Genomic DNA, 22,552 nt, shown 5'->3' with positions numbered 1-22,552 from the left:
CAAATCTTAAAACACCTCCTCCCACCCCTCCCTCTTCCAAGGACTCTCCTTCCTTCCCCTCTAGTGGCACAGGGGATGGGGTGTAGTCAGCTCATTACAGATGGATTTTGCTGCTGCTTCTCAGGGAGAGGCCTCCTCACACTTCCCACTGCTACAGTGTGGGGTCCTTCCTCATGGGAGACAGTCCCTCGTGAACTTCTCCAACGTGAATCTTTCCCATGGGCTACAATTTTTCACAAACTGCTCCAGCATGGGGCCTCCCATAGGGGCAGCTCTTCACACCCTGCCCCAACAAGGGTCATCCATGGGGAGAACAGTCCTTCAGGTATTGATTGCTCCAGTGTGATCATGAGGTCTAACAGCAAACCTACTTTGGCGTGGGCTCCTCTCGCCCCACAGGCTCCCAGGTCCTGCCAGGAACTTGCTCCAGGGTGAGCTTCCTCCAGAATCACAGCCTCCTTCAGGCATCTACCTGCTCTGCTGTGGGCTCCTGCATGGGCTGTGAGTGAATCTGTTCCCCGATGGCCTCCATGGACTGCAGGGGCCCAGCTGCCTCACCATGGGCTGCACCACAGGGCAAAAGGGTGTCTTTCTTCCAGGGCCTAAGCACCCTCCTCCCCATCCTTCTCCACTGACCTTGGTGTCTGAGAGATGTTTTCACATTCTCACACCTTGTTGCTGCTGCAGTTTAGCAACTGTGCAACAACTTCTTTCCCTTCTCAAATATTTTAATCATAGAGTCATTACCTCAGTCACTAATTGGCCAGGCCTTCATCATATGCGGGGTCTATCTTAGAATTGACTGGGCACTGGCCCTATCATCTACAGGGGAAGCTTCTGGCAGCAATTTGTTTAAAGAGGCCACCCCTGTAGCCCCCCTGCTACCGAAACCTGGCCCAGGCTAAACCACTACCTCACTCTCTTATTTTATACTGCTACATTATTATCAATATAAAAATCCTCCTGGTTTTAAAAACTTTTGAACTTTAGATGACATATTGGGTGTTTACTGCAGCTATCATACCACTTTTTGGGAACAATCTGAAAGCTATACTACCTTGTCCATTGGCGCTCGCAGTGATAAAATGAGAATGGTTGTTTTTAATCTGTCACAGTAGCTGTTCTTAAAAATGGAACTCTTCTGGAAGTGGTTTTCACATGGCCAAGTTCAGATGATGATACAAAGGCAAGTCTTATCTCTGTTTGAAGGATGAGGAAGCTGAAGCTTACCAGCAGTAACTGTCTTTTGTGTTTTTTCCTCAATGTTATATTTTAAGTCAGCAGGAAAACTGAAGCTCGGTTCAGACTCAGTTCTCTGGATTGCACTACCTGTTACTAGGAGGATCTGTCTATTGCAGCCCCTTAGCACACATCTTTTCTGACAAATGCTTGGTTAAGTGCTTGAATATGGAAAAAATTGTTGCACAAAAGGTTATAAATTATTAAAATGACATGGAAGTCATGTCCAGTAGGGATTTTACTGCTTACTTGGAAACATCTGTTGAATACATATGGAAGTCATGATTTTTAAGACACACCCTTAAACGATATATATGTATTCCAGTTCTGTTGTGCAGGGTTTTTGAAAAAGTTTAGTAGTTTCAGCCACTGCTCCCTCCTCCCCATCTAGATCTGCCTTATTTTGCTAATTTTTGAGGTTCAGATAGGTAATGGTAACTGTCTTGCAGTTTTTCTTCAGCTTCAACATGATAATTGTTTGGCACAGTCCAATTAAAAAAAATAGGCTCATAATAAAATTTGCTACTGCTACTTTTGCCTGTCATCTTTAAATATTATTTTAGGGAGCTACTAGAAGTTGATACTGAAGAGAAAACCTTTTACTTGCAAATAGACTACTAGTCCAATGAGCATTGTGAATATTTGAACAACAGTGATTCACTAATACACGGAACATACTGTATGTTGAAAGTGTAAAGCTCTGGTGTATCAAGAAAGTGTTGAAACTGTGCCTGCCTTTATTACTTCTATCTGATTTCCATATGTTGTACTCTAAAGGAGTATATTCATCAGCTTTCATTCTTGAAATGATGGTTAGGTATTGAATTCATTAAAAATCATGTCTAAATTATATTGTCAATTTTAAAAACTTGCTTGAAGTAGTGAAAGTTTTCAAAAGGTTGGAGTTCAATGAGATTTGTGAGATAGGAGAAATAATACACTAAGCAGTCCAGGGGAAACACTCCATCCCACTTGTTACTAGCAGAATTTTGGACGTTAATCTTATTTCAGCCTTATCACTGCCTGCTAATCATGTGCTAATAACATCTAATGCCATGCTGCTTGCACGATTGAAGTCCTGGGGCTGCCTTACAGAAATGTTTCTACAAGGAAGTGATTCTGCAGCGCTTGTGGCCCTCATGGTTTCCATGGGAATGAGCATGAATCCATGTACTGTGAAATGTGTTATGAAACTTTGTATTGTGGAGAAATACATTATACTAGTGTGTGAACAGGGCAGTGGAGAATGTACAAATGTGATGGTGCATTTTTACTTAGACTGAGACAATATTTAAAGTGTGCTAATGGCTTGCAAAGAACCATGGAGATAGTTAAGATGAACTGTTGTGCACTCTGAAAAAAACAAGTGAAAATGTAATGGGACAAAAGTCAGGAAGAGATTGGTCTCTTTGGTAAAACACACTTTGATTAACATTTGATGTTTGGTATTTTTCCATGTTTCTATATTTTAATAAACTTTGTTTTTCTCCTCTGTTTAGTGACTTTTTCCTTTGGTGTACCGCAGTTTATGTTCAACTTCTCTTTGCAAGAACAAGCAACTCACTTGTATGTGAGTAAATAAATGACTTAAACAGATGATTCATGGTACATACAAGACATTAGCTGATTAATGTAAGTTCCTAACAGAGTCAAGGAAAACCACAGCCTATGAAAAACCAACAGGCCTCTAACAGAAACCCAGTAATCTCCCCTTCTAATGTTGTATTTGTACAGACATAGGCTTAGTGTCTGTACTATTTCAGTTCTTCATGCTGAGTTCCACCTAACTATTTGTGTTGGGAGCCAATTCTTTTTCATTTAATATTCCAGATATATACTAGTTTTAGTTCTCTATTTGCTTTGTGTTCTGTGTCTTGTTTTATATAAAATCAGTGATTTTTGTAATTTGGAATAGCTGTTTTGTTTTGAATATACCTTGTTTTTTTTTGTTTGTTTGTTTTTGTTTCTTTTAAGATTCCTACAGTTTTTGAGGTGTCCTAGTAATAACAGCATGAGTGAGTAGCTAACCCATGTGTGCAGCATCTGGGTGTGCTTACAGGCAATACAGTGTATCGATCACCTGGCAGTGTCCATGGTGAGCCTGGACTTGCACTGTGTAACCATCTTAGCTGTAACACTGGGACTACTGAAGGTGCAGGCAGACTGAATTGCTGTAGGGGAAGGCCTTGTTCTTTTTAGACTCAGTTTCTCTCTTACTTGAAGGGAAATACTGGAGCTCTTGAATCAATTTTGAAGAAATGACAAAACAACTGAAAGAGCAGATCATAGAATCATAGAATGGTAGGGGTTGGAAGGGACCTTTAGAGATCATCTAATCCAACTCCCCTGCAGAAGCAGGTTCACCTAGATCAGGTCATATAGGAACATGTTCAGGCAGGTCTTGAAGACCTCCAAGGAAGGAGACTCCACAACCCCTCTGGGCAGCCTGTGCCACTGCTTCGTCACCCTCACAGGAAAAAAGGGGTTTTTCGTATTTAAATGGAACTTTTTGTGTTCCAGCTTCATCCCATTACCCCTTGTCCTGTTGCTAGCTACAATAGAAAAAAGGGATGCCCCAACCTCCTGACACCCACCCTTTAGATATTTATAAATGTTAATAAGATCTCCCCTCAGTCTCCTCCAGAGACAGGCCCAGTTCCTGCAGCCTTTCCTCATAAGGAAGATGTTCCAGTCCCCTGATCATCTTGGTGGGCCTGTGCTGGACTTTTTCCAGCACTTCCCTGTCCCTCTTGAGCTGAGGAGCCCGGAACTGGACACAGGACTCCAGATGAGGCCTGACCAGGGCAGAGTAGAGAGGGAGAAGAACCTCCCTTGACCTGCTGCCCACACTCTTCTTGATACATCCCAGGATGCCATTGGCCTTCTTGGCCACGAGGGCACATTGCTGGCTGATATTTAGCTTACTGTCAATCAGGACTTCCAGGTCTCTCTCTGCAGAGCTGCTCTCCAGCAGGTCAGTCCCCAGCCTGTACTGGTGCAGGGGGTTGTCCCTTCCCAGGGGCAGGACTCTGCACTTGTCCTTGTACCTCATCTCCTTGTACCTGCCCAACTCTCATGCCAGTCAAGATCCTGCTGAATGGCAGTACAGCCTTCTGGAGAATCAGCCAGTCCTCCCAGTTTGGTGTCATCAGTGAACTTTCTGAGGGTACACTCTGTCCGCTAATCCAGGTCGTTGATGAGGATCTTGAACAAGACTGGCCCCAGAACGGATCCCTGTGGAACTCCACTGGCCACAGGCTTCCAACTCGATTCTGTGCCACCCTCTGGGATCTGTCATTCAGCCAGCTCTCGATCCACCTCACTGCCCACTCATCCAAGCCATACTGCCTGAGCTTTCTGATGAGGATGTTATGGGAGACAGTGTCAAAAGCCTTGCTGAAGTCAAGGTAGATGACATCCACTGCTCTCCCGTCATCTAGCCAGCCGGTTATGCACTCCTAGAAGGATATCAGGTTGGTCAAACAGGATTTCCCCTTGGTGAAGCCATGTTGACTCCCTCTGATAACCATCTTTTCCTTCAGTGGTAACATTCAGGATAAGTTGTTCCATCACCTTTCCAGGGATGGAGGTGAGACTGACTGGCCTTTGAAGTCACTGTTTAGGGGGCATTTCCCTGGTGGTAGTTGAAGCTTTGTGTTCAGTTTGCATTGAGCAAGTTGCTGAGATAAATATAACTGTCACAGTTTCAGAAAGTGGAAAGTTAACTGAAAGTCTGTTTTTTGCTTCAGAGTAAGCAAGACATAGCTTTTACAGCCATGCTCTAAAAAGTACATATAACCAGTTAATGTTCAGGAAGGAGTAGTAAAAATGCTTCTTGGCCTGTTACTGACTTTAGGTTTTGCTTTGAATCAGCTGCTTACTAAGATAAAGTAGCAAGCTTATGTCTGACTAATTGTTATGTATAGATATTATCACCTTCTTTGTCCTGTTGTGGAAAAAAAAAAAGCAAACCACTGGAAAGTGTTGAGTTAGATGTCTGTAAGCGTTTTGTGAGGCAGGAAGTAATACAGAAAACTATCCAGGTTCCTATAGTTACAGTGTGATATGGTTCCTAAACCAGGGAAAAGTGACAGCAAATGCTGATGTTATATCAATAATTTGTTATAATTTGGGTAGTTTTCTTCAGCCTAATGTACATACTGTGGAGCTGCACTCCTTTTTGAAGGCAATATGATCCATCTTGTAGTTAAATAATCTCAAATCTTAAGGTTTACAAACAAACAGGTGATATGTGCCAACTGATGTAACAAGTTGCACAGGGAACAAAAAGCATTGGATGCTTTTCACATGATTCCTAATCCTCAATTGTATTTAAGTAGTACAGAGGTATATAACATTCTCTACCCCCCAAAGCCCTACAGTTCAAGATGTAATATTTTCTCTTCAATTTAACACGAATTTCCAAAGTCATTTGGTACTGAGGAGCTGCATGAGTCTAAACCAACAGAATCCTATGATTTATAATTTATGTGTGAAAATATATGTATTTACAAGCAGATCCTCCCTGCTTTTGAGGACCATCTCAGATCAGTATGCATTGTTCACAATGGTTGAATTCAGACTCAGCTCTAGGAAACTTCCACTCATGTCAAGAAGGCATTTTGATATTTATACCTGATTGAGATGGGATGAAATGTCATGTGTGTTGGGGCCTGGGCTATAATGAACGTTATGGAGTTAGACAAAGATGGAGAAAGTTAGCAGTTCATCTTTGAATTGTCTTCAACAGCAGAAAAAGAAAAGAAAAGAATGCCTTTGTGACAGCAAGCTTGAGCAGGGAGGAAAAACCAAAACTACAGACTAACAGAGACAAGGTCAAAACAAGAAGACAGGATAGGGCATTCAATTAAGCATTGTTAGAAGATGGAATAGAGCATTCAATTAAGCATTGTGTGATCGCATGTACGTGACTAACAAATTGCAATATATGTAACTAACAATAGTGTAAAGTTAAGTAAAATGTAAGGTAAGCATAACTTTAGTCTAGTGTGAGAGAAAACTAACTGAAGGTCAAATAGATGGAGTGATATTTTAAGCACAATAAGGTTGATGTTTTAAGTACAATAAGGATGGTGTTTTGACACAATGATGTTGGTGTCTTAAGTTGTTAGAGAAATGAAACTTTGAGGCCTTATGCATAGCGTGTGATCCTTAGTATTAACTAATTGTCATGAATTGTAGCACGTATACAGCATTTGGAAAAGGTATATGTGATGATTATGTGACAATAAATTTGGAGTGGATGCACATCATATTGGTGTCTGGTCACTCCCGTCTCACATAATGAAGAACAACCCCTGCACATGTGTAATTCTGTAATACCTCCAAAATATCGTTTTTACGCCCCAAATTTCTGTCAAGTTGAGAAATAAGATTTTTAACATCTGGTATTTATTATCTGTTGAGTGACAAAAAATGTAAGCTTAGTAACCCAAGAACTGTATTTTCAAAGGCATTATAAATATCTATGTTAAGGCTCTACCCAGTTAAGATAAAGGTAAAATATTGCAGAGAGTTTGAGGTCTTCTGTTCAAAGGATGACTATTATACTTGCTAGACAGAACAGTGAGGGCAAAAAATTGTTATTTCTGAACTTGCTGTTCAGAATCAACATTTTTTTTAAAGTTACCTTGGTTTCAGTATCTTTCTGATTACTTGTCAGAGAATTAAAATACCTTTATTGGCCATCAGTCATAGTTAGGATTGAAGAGATCTGTCAAAACAATTACTTTGAGATGTTGAAGTGCTTTGTGGAAAACATTGTGTTGTGGCATTGTTTTTTGTGGATTATTTTTGTTTTAATTCCTCTGAGATAAAAATAGTCTAATAGTTTTAATAGCTTTTATTCCAAAGTTAAGCATGAGAAGAAAAGAATAACTGTTTAGACATCAATCATGTCAGGAATACTCAGAAAAAAATAATCACTGTTGAAAAGGACAATCTAGAAAAATTAAAAAATATCTCCTGATAAGCTAGAATATGCATTTAAGTGAACTCAGTGTTTGCTTGTCAGTAGAAATTGTTATATTTCTCAAGATTAGTATAACGTGGAAAATCCAATTTCACCTCTAATCTTCAATTCACCTTGTGCCACAACTTTATATGATGGCAGTCTTGGCCATGAAGCTTCACTTCGAACAGCTAAAAGACTAGGGTATCAACCTGTTGTTTTTGTGTTTTTGGCACTTCATCTGTCAGACAGTGCTTTCCAGGACATTTTTCTGTGGACTGCACTGATTAAGTTGGAATTTATGTGTGCCTGTAAACATCTGTCTCTCTAATAATCTGGAGGAGAGCGTTATGTGTATTAGACATACATTTTCTTACTCTTAACTGTTGCAGTGGTATCTTTACTTCAGAATTCCTTTTGTCATGGCAGGAAAGTTCAGAGACTCTGTTAGTGTCTTAACGAGTGGTGCTGTAGCCAGGAGACAAATCAGCACAAGGCCAGTTTTAGCTTGGTCAGCTTCCAGAACTTGTGTTTTGTAAGTATAGGATAAGCAGTTATCTTTAGTCTGTAAAAACCTGATGTGAAACTATTAAAAAATGCTAACATTGCCCATGTTTCACTATATCTTGCTCTAGTTTTTGCTCCTTTTTTTTTTCCTTTTTTAAATTTCGCCAAGCCTTTGTTTAAAAGAGAGCAAATTGGAGTGAGCTCTGTCTGGGTGGGGATGAGGGGCAGCTTGTGTGCTTATGGGTGAGAGTGAAGGGGCAGGGTAGTGTGAGTGATACTGCAGTGGGAGTTCACTGCAGGCCACCTGATCAGGAAGTGGATGAGGCCTTCTACAAACAGCTGAGAGCTGCCTCAAAATCACAATCCCTAGTCCTTATGGGGAACTTCACTCTGATATTGACTGGCAAAGCCAAGCACACAGAGTCCAGGAGGTTCCTACAGAATGTTGATGACAACTTCCTGTCACAGGTGGCTGAGAAGCCAATAAGGAGAGGCTTGCTGCTGGACCTTGTACTTAAAAATAAAGAAGGTCCAGTTGGGAATGTGATGGCTGGAGACAACCTTGGCTGCAGTGACTGCAAGTGACACCAAGCCGAGTTGTGACCCTGGACTTCAGGCGAGCTGACTTTAGCCTCTTCAAAGACCTGCTTGGAAGAATCTGATGGGACAGGATTCTTGATGGTAGGAGTACCCAAGAGAGCTGGTCTGTCTTCAAGCACCACTTCCACCAAGACCAAGATCGATGTGTCCCCCTGAGCACAAAATCAGGAAAAGGAGGCAAGAGGCTTACATAGTTAAAAAAGAACTACTGGATCTACTTAAGGAGATGAAAGAAATGTGTGCAAGGTGGAAAAAAAAGCCTGGTTGCTTGAGAAGGGTATAGTAACATTGCCAGAGTATGCAGGGACAAAACCAGAAAGGCCACAGCCCTTTTGGAATTAAACCTGGCAAAGGAAGTAAAGGTAAACAAGAAGGGCTTTTTCAAATACATCAGCAGCAAAAGAAGATTAAGGAGAATGTGAACCTGCTGAAAAACAAAGAGGATGTCCTAGTAACAGAGGATGCAGAGAAGGCAGAGCTACCGAATGCCTTCTTTGCCTCAGTTTTCACTGCCAAGGCTGGCCCTCAGGAAGCCCAATCCCTGGAGGATAGTATGATAGACTGGAGAATGGAAGTCTCTGGAGGTTTTCAAAACCTGCCTGGACATGTTCCCATGTAACCTGATCTAGGCCGGACTTGCTTGAGCAGGGAAGATGGTCTTTAGAGGTCCTTTCCAGCCCCTACCATTCTGTGATTCTGTGAAAAACATTCTGTGCTTATCTGAGGACTTTGGAATTGTTTATTTGAATTTCATTTTTGTGTAGCTAACTAACTATATTTCAGCACAATACAGGTTGTAAAATTTCTTTTGGTCTACTGTGATCTCAGGAAGCATGCACAGCTAGGAAATTAGTATAAAATTTGATATGTAAAATTTGATGTGTCTTAATTTCGTATTATTAAACAGATGACCTAATTTTTTTCCAAAGGTAGCATATATCCTCTTATGTTTGTCGGGTAGGTTTAGCACAATTGAAACTCAATTGCATGAGTCATTGTTAGTAATGATAGTTGAGATTTATCCATTAGTAATGATAGTTGAGATTTATCCATTTAGAAAACTACATTAACAATTCTCCTTTGAATATTGCCACTGCTATAAGTAAAATTGCTCACGCTGTAATGCTTAGAAGTTCATGGTTTGAGTTTTAAGAAGTCATATGGAAAAAGCTCTGTATGTGATACAGATGTATTCCAAACATATCAGACACTATTAGTGGTAATAGCTTTCAAGACTCTTTTGCCAAGCTAAATATCCATCAGAGTTTCACTAGTGTTAAATATTGAGAGGATGTGAGTGTCATGGCATGTTCCTCATTTGATGCCCGTGTCAGTTGCAGTTGGTTTTAAAACAGCTTCGGAACACTATGTTGCTTACACTCTCATCTCATCCTCTCCCTAGATGCTGGCAATCCATGCCAGTGGTTGTGCTGACAAAACTTTCTTGGGTGGGGAAAAAATGTTAAGTATTTGAAGAGATTTAAGTACTTGAATTAAGACTGTAAGTTGGCTTGTTACATCATGTATCCAGTGACCTAACAGAAGCTCTCTCTTTGTTACCACATCTGTAAGACACAGCACAGGTACTGGTTTCTATGTGGTGACTCAGCTCTCTGGATCACAATCATAAATTAATCGTAGATGCTTTGATTTGCTGTTGTTTCTCTTTAGAGACGTAGAGAACTGTGTATCTTGGCATATTCATGTCACTGCAGCAGAATTTTCTCAGGACCTCTGAAAGGCTTATGATATTTCAGCTGATGTTTCATGTTATAGGTATTTCTTTCAGGAGAGTTTGTAAACTGTGGAAATTAACAACTGCAATGTGGCCAAAGTTAAAATTTGTCATCATACTCCACTCCTACAGCTAAAGTATGTATCTTTGAAATTTTAATACTTTCAGAATGGTTCTATTTTTTGTAGTATGACTTCATTCTTAATGTTTGAGCAGTGCTTTGAAGATCTGAAGATTAAAAGTACTGTTGAAGTGGAATTTTTTTTTTGTGTTGAGGACTTAATAGCCATTAAAATTTTAAAAATAGCTACTCTGAGTGCTGATACTGCTTTGGTATTTTGAACATCAGATTTGCAAGGCTGAGGGAGTCTTGGGATTTATTTGGGAGTTATTTGTGTATCCTTTTCTAAAGAGTCTTTGTGTACTTGTATATTTCTTCTATACTAATTGTATTTACTAACTCAAGCTGTATATGGTTATTGACTTGTGTGTTCAGAGGTATCACAATTTAAAATCTGGGGTTTTTTGACCAGGAAGTCATACTTACATTTTCTACTTGAGTACATAGCTTTTTCCTGGTTATCCAGCTGTATTACTTAAATAAGAGTACAGCTGAAATGTGGCTTGATTACTGTTAATTTCACATAGCAATGTTATAGCAGCGAAGGGTCTAAGGGTATGTAAAAACAACTGTAGTTTTTACAACTGTAGTTTTTACAAAGAGGCAATATCTGTTATTAGATTAGTAAGTGGATGGGAATTGTAAATAGTGTTTGGAAAGTGAATTGGCATTGGATGAAAGATGGGATATGCTGGTGTTCATTTAGATTTCTTCGGGACTTTTTTTGTTTGTTATCTGGAAAACCTGATTTGTGTTGGTGTGTTGTGTTACTTGCATTATTCACATTAACACAGATTTTCAGACCAGTGAAACTATTCTGATTCTGTTCTGGTGTTTCATAAGTATAACATCTATTTTGGGAAAGGTCTAGATACAAGCTAGTGTTCATTTGTTTGGAGGGTGTGATTTACTTACTGTGAAGTATTAGCTTTTGCATTTAGATGCAGAAATGCTGTGGCATTGTCATTTGTGTAGTGATCTTCTTTTCCTGCTGTATCTACACTAACAAAAATGAAAATGACATTTTTAACATTTGAAACTGATCATCTAGAGAAGTAGTTCTACTTTACATTTAAAAGTCTGTTTTTAGTACTGAAACACAAGTTTCTGTGCATGTTTCCATCTTTATCACATGGTAGCATTTTGATGGAAGGTTTTTCAATCCAAGTTTAAGAGCTTGCTATACTAAAGACTTATGTCTTGAGTGCTAAATAAAACTCTCAAAAACCAAGAATAAAGCAAAACCAAGAATAATTTGTCACTGGATGTGCTTCTCAGACTTGTTCATTTATCTTTTTATAAATGATTTTAGTAGCTAATGGGTTTTCCAGTACAGTCATAAACCTGAACTTCTGCAGCTTGCTAAGAAGTGTGAAGTATAGAGTAGTGAGTTCATGACCTTCTCTGCTACCTTTCTCAGACTGTGTTAGAAAAGAAGCTTTCAGGTAGTCCTAAATTGGGGTCTGTATCTCCCCAGATAATATCTACTGTGGTCTTCAGTCTGGAGATTTAAAACTGCAGACTTGTGCAAAAACCTTTTTTGTGTGTTGTGGTATTTGGTTAGTATTTAAGAGTTTTGAACTCCTAGTTTTATCTCCCTGAAAAATCATTGATACTTTGTGACAACCCATGCTCATTTTGTTTGTCTCTGCATTCTTTGATGAGCAGTTATCAACAGAAGTACTGCAATAAAATTGGTTTTGTGCCACAAATGCTCCTGGAATGGAATCAAACAGCCAAACAGCAGTCACAGTAACAGGGACAGTCAGTGTGCATAGAAAACTCGAGCAAATAAGGAGCAAAATACTGGAAAAGTTGAAGCTTACAAGATTGTAAAGATGTTGAGAATAGTTGTATAGCGGGCAGAGAGCATGCTGTGCTGTAATCTGCCTGGTTAGTTATGGATTCCTTGACTGGAAGACAGAGCTTATGGCAAATGTATGATAAACCTTTACACTAAATGAAAACTGAATGTTGTTTATGTCCTGGCTCTAGTAAAGGTAGAAGACATCCATCTTCCACATCCAGGTGATCTTGAAGTGATGTTTGCTATACTGCTTTCAGCACTGTTAAATTCTACTTCACTGTCCACTGAATTTAATTTCCTTACTGTTTTCCCACAAAATGAAATATATGTAACCAAAGCATCTCTTTGTCTCTCTGCTCTGTAGCCCTGTTTCAACAAATTGGATAAAAAGGTATGGCTTCAAGGGACTTGAGGGTCAGACATGAATGTGTATTGGGGTGAAACAGTGTTATCTACCCATGACTGAGAAGTTCCTAAGCAAATGTATCTAGATGCCAGAGAAGGCACAAGTATGTCATATTATGAATAAACAATGAATCAGTGGATATTAGTTCTGTTTGATACTTATATCTAACATAGAAAAAGATCTTTCTTTTCTGTACATGCCAACTGTATATGAAGCTCTTGCTTTCCCATACTACCCCAACAAGTCATTTTTGTAATACAAAATTTCTTTTGCAGTCACCTTTTTATTCTACTTAACCTGTAGTGCCTTAATTTGTTAATGGTGTTTTAAAAATTTAAATATAGAGTTCTGCTAAACAACCAAAGAGAAAGCTAGGGACAAATACATGTTCATGATGTCTAAATATGAGCTTTTTTTTCTTCCCTGTTGAATGTTCACTAAATACCAGTATTTGTACATAATGTGTTCTTGGAGTGATTGAACTGAAATCTATTAGACTAATCTGTTTACCAGCAGACATTAAAGCCGTATTGCTTAGCAATCATTGCAATAGGAGTCATGAGGCATTTTCTGGTGCATTTTGACTGGATGGATTAGGGTTTAGTGGAATAAAACCCACTTATGCTGAACAAAGCATAAGTTCCTTCAAGTCTGTGTATGTGGAAAGTGTCTTGTTCCAGTTTCTGTTAAAGATAAAATGTTTAAAGTATTTCTAGCAAATGATTGACTATTTTTGAGTATCGTTTTTGGTTCATACTGTTCGCATTTACAATATCATCTCATGAGGATTATTTGTTGTAGAGTTCAGATTTACAGAAGGAAGTGATATGAAATGTGATGAGTACTTTTTGCTCCTTTTTTCTCATTCATTACCTTTAAACATCCTGTGACACACAGTTTACAAAGTATAAATTAAACTATCACCTGAAGTAAAACTGCAATGAGATATAATTTTGAGGGTTAATGCAGCTGAAATTTGATGCGTTTTGTACTCGAAAAAAATTTCCTACCAATTTCCTACCAATGTTCCTGTGTGACCTGATCTAGGTGGAATGGAACAGGCTGCCTGGAGGGGTTGTGGAGTCTCCTTCCTTGGAGGTCTTCAAGACCTGCCTGGACATGTTCCTATGTGACCTGATATAGGTGAACCTGCTTCTGCAGGGGGGTTGGATTAGATGATCTCTAAAGGTCCCTTTCAGCCCCTACCATTCTATAATTCTATGAATTTCTACATAGTTATTTTCAAGGTGTTTTGTTAGTTTCTTGTACAATGTTTCCCTCAGGAGGGAGCTTATTGCCCCTGCAAGATAGCTTTTAACAGTTACAGCAACACGGTAAAGTAAAAAAGATCAATATTTCATTTTAGAAGGATATTTCAGAAAATTGGTTTAGAATTGCATTTTGACCGTTCTTTTAATGGTCTTTTTATTCTCCTGTGCTATCGGAATGGCTGCCCATTCTACAAACTATATTAAAATTGATGGTGTTTAAGCCAGTAGCAAACTTGGTTTGCAGCTTTAAATTTACGCAGTGCTTTGAGAAAAGCTCAAAACATGTAGTCTGAGTACAAAAAAACATATTGCATAATATAATTTTCTTGGTTTGTGTTCTAGGTTGTGTTAAAGATCATTAAACATTACCAAGAAGAAGGACAGGGGAATGAAGTGGTCCAAGGAGTGCTGCTGGGTCTTGTGGTGGATGACAGACTTGAAATCACAAATTGCTTCCCTTTCCCTCAGCATACAGAAGATGATGCAGACTTTGATGAAGGTAACAGTTACAGCTTTGCAAAAATTTAGATGAAAATGAAAATCCATATGTGAAAAAAATTGTGGTTTTTTTTCCCCATGGTAAACATAAGCTCATATGTTGTCAGACAGTCTTTTTATTTGAATTGAGGTATAAATAGGTTACTTACAATGTCATCCTGAATATCCAACTGAAATCTTGTCTGTATAAGGAAAGTTATAGTGATAAATACTGTATCATATGGACACATGTATTTTAGATTATGACTGTCCACATAGGCAGTTATGTTAGTTTCCAGTCTGTAATTCACATAGACTTTAAAGTTCTTTATGAAAATGGCTGTATGTATGTGTTTATGTATGCATACATATATGTAAGTGTGTAGTCAGGCATATACATTGCCTCTTTCTGTTTCCATTTGTATATGTGAAGTACTCATTGAATGCTTGGAAAGCACTGCCTTGCAAGTTTAGGAGGCTAGTTAAATTGAAGCCTGCATGATCTTTTTGCTTCTTCAAGTGACAGAGTAGCATGAGTGGTTTTTGTCTTGGTGTTTTCATGCTGGTCCTAGTGATGTTTTGTTATTGCCACTGTCAGTATAATTGACTTGACACAGAAGGATAGAAAATTTATAAAGTCAACTTGAAAAGCTTACAATTCTAATGTTGGTTATATATATATATATGTATATATGTGTGTGTGTTTGTATTTCGTAATACTAGTAGGAACACTTCTTTGTTAGAGCTTAGAGAGAGACAGTTTAACTTCAGGAGTAAAGAGGCACTATAGTCAAAGCAGTTGTGGTTGGAAGCTTGATTCTATCTAATTTTGAAAATTCAGTTTGAGCAAGATTACTTAATCTCTCAGTATAAACTGCTTTTTCTTGCTTCTAATGAGATTAGATATTATTAGATTAATATTTTTATCTTATTACAAAAGACTCTCAGGTCTTGCCTTTAAACAGATGATTTTAAGAATTATTTATAACTTGGTAATGTTTCTTAGCTGTTTATTGCTTCTGTTGTGGGGTTATACAATTTGCTACATGAAGAAAAAAAAGTCAAAACACAAGAGAGTCCTAACTGACCTACATTAATATGATGCCTGAGTCGGAACTAAATTTTATTAAAGCCTAGAAGATGTTTTAAAGATTCCATCTCATCTTTTGTTCATCAAAGGATCAGAGTAATCTGAATGTTTAATTGGAGACCGTGCTTCATTTTTTCCTGTATAAAATGCCTGAATTATTTCCATGTAGCCGATAGGCAAGCAAGAAGTGAAATAAATTTCTTATCTTGATAGAGGAATTAATCGTAGTATATGATGACTACCATGCTGAAAATGCAAGCTTGTGATCAACTATTCTACTTGGGAAAAGTTGCATTCCAAGAAAGTGACTCTTGTTACCAGTCTGTCTTTTTCTCTTTTTACCAAGTAGGTAATAGTCCCAGCATTAAGTAAGGTGGAAAAGGCAATGCATGTGGAGCTTCATTCACCTGGATGCCTTAGTTTATCAACCTTCTGTTCTCATACTGCAGGCACAGAAAGAGCAGACTCTAGCCAGATTGGAAAATGAAGGTATCAGTGCAATACTGATACACTCCTCTAGCACTGGTAGTGAATTTGAAGCCAGATCAACGGAGCTTGCCTGTGCTGAACCCGATAAGCCAACCTGAAAAGCTGTTTTGTACTGGTTTTCATCTTCTCTAGTATCTACTATATAGGTCATAGAGAGGTTCTCTCTGTATTCTTCCTGGTGATATACAGTTAACTAGACTGAACCATCCAGGAAATGCACAGTGCTTATGTCCCATCTGCATTCTCTTTACTTAGGGCACGTTCAGCCCTTTGACCAGTATGGTAGAGGCTAGGGAAGATGAAACCCAAACAAAATGACTCTTGAAATTGCCATCTTGAATGTTAGGTACGTTCTTAGGCTCTATTGTAGCATTGTCTTCTGTCTTGTCAATGTGAAAAACAATGTTTTATAAATACTCTTTGTTTGTTTTCCCTGGAGCTATCTTTCCCTATGCAAGCATCATGCCAGCCTTTCAAAAGATTCTTTTTTCTTCCACAGATATTCCATCAGAGAAATCTCTTATTAAATGCCAGAACCCCAAAATTCAGGATGCTAAAAACCAAACCAAACAAGACACCACCCTCCCCTCAAGCCTTGTATAGTTATATCAGTATCATAACTAGCTTTATATATTTGCACAAATTCAAGCCCAGAGATGTAGAAAGTATAAGGGTCTTAGCACTTCAGTACCATCACCCAGAATGATACCTGATGTCATTTTCTTTGGTCAAAATAGTATTACATTGCCTTTTCTTCTTACTTAGTGTATATATATACTTTTTTCCCCCATAGTGTCTTAAGTTCTGGAATAAGAACAATCTGCAGGCCCAGAAGCTTTGAATCTCAATGGGAAAGTGCTTCTCAATGGACTTTGGTTGTACTTGATCTTATGTTAATGCAGGGACTGTTGCACTTGCTGATGAGCTACACTAACCCTCCTGTGGGGAGGAAATGGGGAGCAACCATGGAGGTGTTGGCAAACCGATGATGAGAATTTGGTGAATACATTCCCAAAATTAATTTCTATGATTTTGCAGGAGCTCTAGGAATAGATCACCTGAAAAACTTTCATTTGTCATGTGATCCTGAGGTGATAGTTGTTAAGAGAATTGAGCTCATGTACAGGAGGGTGATATTTGAACAAATAAATTACAGGATAATTGGCAAGATGCAATTTTGTTCATATTTTCTTTTTTAAAACTGAGCAAATCTAATATAAACCACATTTTATATGCAATAAAAACATCCTTTATTTGAACTTGAAATAGAAATCAGTTTGATAAAACATATATTTCTAACTTATTTTCAACAACCATTTCTTTAGATAGGCTTAGATATACCTTTTTTATGGTGCCATTTTGTCTCTTGCTGTTAATACGTAAGATAATATTAAGTTTTGACTATTTGCTACAACAGAATTCCTTAAAAAATGCAGTTTTTAGTGCAAGAGAATTTTTGAGTATCGCTTTAACTGACACTATTTCTAGAAACTACAGAGAAGAGAGTTTATTTTAGCTACAAGTACTTCTTATTACAAATCTGGGAGGATTGTCTACCATGTAAAAATTCCCAGGTGTTTTTTTTATCTTACTTTCTCCTGCAGTGTTGTCTTCCTCTGATCCTTTTTACAAAGTGTAATTTTTTTGGAAAGATTTTTCCTGTCAGGGAAGTCTTAAACACTTAGGTTGGCCTGCTGCAGCTGCCGCAGTGTAAGATTTTTGGAGAGGTTGGGAGGGTTCAACCCAGGTCTCTATGTTAGAAATCTGGAGGTGAAGTTTAGCAGATGATGTGTGAGCTAATGGAGGAGAATTGCAGAAAAGGGGTACGTTGTTGAGTCTTCAGCAAAACGTGCTTCAACATGAATGTTTGGTGTTTTGAAGCTGCACTCTGGACTTCGGGACTGATGTATAATTTTCAGACAACTATGTTTCCTTATTACTAGTGCACTTAAATCCTCATAGATATTGAATTCATTTATCAAGATATGGATCTTTAGTTTTAAGAAGATATTTTCAATTATTTATACACATAACTTCTATTCCTGTGTCTGTCCTCCCCTCCCTGCTCCCCAGCATCCTCCTCCTGTGCCTGTCCTCCCCTCCCCACTCCCCAGCATCCTCCACCTGATGGATTCGGCTCTTGTTTAGGGAAAATTAGATTTCTGCTGTAAGGATTTTTGGCTTAGGCATTTCTGTGAAATGATGCAGTACCCCAGCTTGTCTTTGTGAGGGTGGTTTTGTGAAAATTACTGTCACTTTAGAGCATTTCAGAGCTCTTGTCTGGACATAGTTTTGTTTTCTTTGAGTTAAGGTTCAATAAAAGGTGCGATGCATGAGGTGCATATTCTTGCTGAGAAATAAATGTGTTATTCTTGCTTATAAATTGTGTGTCTAAGTGACATGTTAAGTTCAGTCCTTTGCACTTCATTGTTTTTATCTTCAGTGCTATTCATTGAGTAGTTCTTCTCCCTGTTTAAAGGAAATTTATATTCCTTTTGTGGAAAGCAACAATTAAAAATGTAGTATACATCTCTATTCATTACAGATTTTGTAAGACATTGTTTTCATCAGGTATTTTGAAACAGATTTTATTTTGATCTGATACATTTTAGTACCCTACAATAAATTAAGTGGTGTGATAATAACGCAAATAGAAACTTCAAAAGAGTTCTAGAAGGTTATAACTCTTTATTTTTGTATAACTACGCAGAGTTTTCATTTAATTCCTTCTGAAATCATATAGATGAAAAGGCGGTGCAGATTTGTTTCTCTCTCAGTCCTGGCCTGATTTTTACTTTGTTACCCAAGAAGGTTAATCTTGTTTTTCAGTTTTCAAGTTAGAAATATCTAGATGATTAAAGATTCTAATACCTGTGTTTTTCTGTGCCGTAGGTTGTATTTAGCTGTATCACCAGTCAGTAACAACTAGAAATAATGTAATGCAGCATTTCCACAAAAACACCATTTCCTTTGTGGCTTCTATTTAGCCTCAAATCAATGCAGTTATATGTGGAGAAAAATGTCATAGCTCCTATGTAGTGTTTTTTTAGGATTTTAATTGGCCAGGAGTAGCAGTAGTTCACACTGCTGAGCCCTACTCTCCAGCACTGCCAGTACAGTGACTCGTGATACGAGGCCCTTGCAGAAGCAGAAGATTTCAGGTGGCTAAAAGGAACATGCTTAGAAAAGTTAAAAAGCAATTAATGTGTCCTTCTGAACTGTTGCCTAATGCAGTGAGCATTGGCTGTGTTAAGGCCTCTTCTGTTGTATTGAAGGACTTAACTCTTGAGGTTGCATTTATTAAGGTGAAACCTGAGGTCTGCTATACTGCTTTGACATTACAGGGACTTCAAGACCAAAGTCACACGAGTTCTTATGCTTTCCAGCATACTGTGTCTCTGTGCATAGGTATGGTGGTATTCGGTGGACTGTTTTGGCTTTCTAAAAAACATCTTAATAAAAAGGACGACTTCTTAAGTTAATAGAGAAGCTCCACAAACAGCATTTTGAGTATCACTGGAGAGGTAGTATGAACTCCCAAGGTACTTGAAACCCATGTATGGTTACACCAGAATCTCCCAGACAGTACATATATACCTGTAGGAACCAAATGGACTCTGTGAAGGTTGATCTTTTTCTTTGTTTTTTTTCTGATAGCATTGCTGTAGAAGTCCTGATGTCATTAAATCTCAGCTCCCTAGCTGTGTTGATTCATTTTCTTTTCTGTAAAGGCTTCTGCCAAGGCTAAATTTTATCAGTTTTTATTGTAAAAAAGCAATTCCTGGTTATTCCTATTTAAAATCTGCTAGTGTTATAAATCAAACTGTTTACTGTTATAGGCATACCTTTTATTTCTTTTGTGTTGTTGCAGGACATAATTTGAGCATGCTGTAACTGTTCTGAATAGGCAGATGCAATTTTAGTTGACGAAACTTTGGTGGTTTTGATTTAGGTTTATTCTCTTTAGGTATAGGAGTTGGCAAAAACTGTTAGAGGAGGGCATATGTATTGTCTTTTTTGGTAAGAGTATGGAATGTTTATGAAATATATGAAATTTAAGTTTTGTTTTATTAAAGACACGAACAGATGAGCCAAAAGCTCCTAAATCGCAGCCTTTGTTCTGGCTCTAGTTGTAGTCCACTTATCTGATTTCCTCGACCATGTTTTTCGTAAGTTCCTTTAGTAATTTAGGAGGAAAGCTATACTATGTAAATGTTGACTTTTCAGTTCCTAAGTGCTGCCAGAAGCCCGTCAGGTTTGTGCATGCATTTATGAAGTTTCACTTTGTGCTCTATGTAAAAGGGATATTGAATTGTAAATTGGATTTTTCCTTTATCATTTGGCTGTAAAGAGTTCATGAAATAGCCTCTAGACTTGTTAAGGATTAACTTAGATAATGATGGTTTTGACAGAGGGTGGATGGTCAGCTGTTAAGCAGGCAAAACAGTCTCATTGAGTTTTTCATATTTTGTGGGGTTTTATTTTTGAGTTGCCAGAACTGATATTGGAATATACTGATCAACAGACAGATTGGTCATTAAGTGTGCTTAGCTGTCATGCAATAAGATGATTGCATAATCATGGTTCTTTAAGAAAGCTGCTAATCACACCTGAGTTTTATACTTCACCTGTCACTAGTAGTGCTTGATTTCTTTCCTAAAAGGAAACTAATATTGACACAGTTTGCATAATTGTAATGGTTCAGTGGAGTAGCAGGCAAGCTGCATGTTAAATGTTTGGTATAGTTTTCATACTGTGCAGACTTCTCTCTACTGGATGTTTTTGTCTTTATTAGGCAAAGAAGAAATTCAGATAAAGGGCAATTTTTCAGGGCACAGTCTATCTGCTAAGTGTCCCTGCGTGTGTGGTACATGGGCTTGTTTGGATCGGATACAGCAATGTACGCCAAAGTTCGGTTTTCTACTAAAAAGTCCTGAGAAAAAACACCTTTTAACTGTCATAAATACAGCAGAGGAAGGCGAAGAGGAGACGTGTGTGTCTTCGTTACCCCGTTCTAGCTGTGTTGCATCGCTCAGCGGCTGAGCGGAGGGACGCGCGGCGGCGGAGCGCCCGTTAGAGGGCACTGCTGCCCAGCGCACAGCCCGCCGCGCCGCCCCGCACCGCGCCGAACAGCACCGCGCCGGGCAGCACCGCGCCGGGCCGGGCGGCCGGGGGGCGACCATGGAAGTGCTTTTCGTCTTGATAACGTTCATATAAGCGTTTACACAAACGAATTCAGAAAATGTATTACAAAATGGATCGAGTTATAAAGCTTTACCGACATGCTTTTTCGTTTGTTATATCAGCCGAATTGTGTCGCCTGGTCTAAGGAATGTATCGATTGGTAGAATTTGATTCGGAGACTTGTGTGTGTGTGTATATGTATCCTAAGAGCAGAGCAGGAACTTTCTTGCTTTGCAGGTTCCCTTCTTCACTTCCCCATTCTACTACAAGTAACTAAGACAGAGGAGGTAGCACTTGTGATGGAACTTCTTAGCTTATTTAATTGGTTTCATACTACTAGACTAGGCAGAATTTTTTAAAAAAACAAACATATAAACTATTCCCTTTTTTTGATAGTATTGCACAAAATGCTTGAAATGATTTTTTTTTTTCAATTTAATTTCTGGGTTTTCAAGTTGATTTTCACTGTAGAGGCAATGCTTTGAAGTGGTAGGTAAATCCTTTTGTTTAATGTCTAATTTTAAATCAAAAAAGAGAAATAATTTTGCTCTTTAAAGCACCAGGTATATTAAAGTTTTATTTAAATAAAGCTCCATTAAAGTCTTGCTGTAGAAGAAGTTTAGTGTAATCTGCTTTTAAATGCAGAAATGTTGTACTTTTATATATTTTTTAAATTTCATTTTTTTATGAAAACATATTTCATGACATTTTTTCCTTGGGTAATTTTAAATGTAAAAACCTTCTGGCTGCCTAGATTCTACTGAATGCAGTCATAGCTTGTTTTATATATATTCTTAATAAAATTGCAATGGATATTATTGTCGTATCTAATAAACTTTCACAGTGAACTTTACTGAAAATTTTGCTTAAGAGTAATCATCTAGTAATCCTAAAAGTGAAGTTAAAGAAGCATCTATTTTAAGTGATAGGTCGTTTGCTGTACATAACTACCTTTCAGCCACATTAGAATGAGATGGAAGTTTGTATCCGGCTCAGTTTTGCGTTTAACTGATTCGCTTTATGCAAGTTTGGAACTTGAAGCCAGGATATTTTTTTCTTCACAGTTTGTGTTCTAGCTTACTTGTATCCTTTATTTGTAACCTTGACATATGATCATTTAGTTTGCTGTATGGGTAGTTCATATAGTTTTGTTATGCTTGCAGAAATGCACTAATTTTTATGTAATCAGCAATATGAAAGCCCAATTTCTTTTACCTGCAATTTAGGTAAAATGTTACAAATCAGCTACTTTAAATTTGATTTTTCTTGCTAATATAATCAGCTAAACTCTGACTAAAGGCATAAAAGGGCATAGAAGAGGCTAAAACAATTAAATAATAAAAGTCTATTCAGATGTTTAATATCTGTGCTTTGGTTTCAGGCATCAGTCTGAATTTTATGCCTACATTGTAGTTTGCGATTTTAAAACATTAAGCCGTGTGCTTACTGTAGAGGAGAGAAAATGTAAAGGTTATTTACCCTGAGCACTCAAAGGTTTTGAAATAATTTTTGTTGAGTTATGAAGAATCCAAAGGTTGTTTTATTTTTAGAAATTTATTAAATATATTGTAGAGATTTGAGAATGTGCAAGAACTATAAAACATGAAAACATTTTATATTTCCCTAGACTTTAAAGCACACTGATGCAAATGACC

The 22,552-nt window shown here is 38.0% G+C and overlaps 1 protein-coding gene across 1 annotated transcript in view; it reads left to right on the top strand.

Annotated features, from left to right (window-relative positions):
- Window positions 1-22,552, top strand: part of EIF3H (eukaryotic translation initiation factor 3 subunit H) — an 87,844-nt gene that overhangs the window by 9,274 nt on the left and 56,018 nt on the right. The window contains exon 2 of the mRNA XM_061995322.1: window positions 14,000-14,156. Coding sequence (XP_061851306.1) covers window positions 14,000-14,156 — 157 coding nt within the window. The remainder of the gene's footprint in view (window positions 1-13,999; window positions 14,157-22,552) is intronic.

The sequence above is a fragment of the Colius striatus genome, chromosome 4, assembly GCF_028858725.1.
Source record: "Colius striatus isolate bColStr4 chromosome 4, bColStr4.1.hap1, whole genome shotgun sequence".
In the NCBI taxonomy this organism is placed as follows: domain Eukaryota; kingdom Metazoa; phylum Chordata; class Aves; order Coliiformes; family Coliidae; genus Colius; species Colius striatus.
Note: the sequence above shows the minus strand (reverse complement) of the source record. Positions and strands in the feature narration are given on the sequence as shown.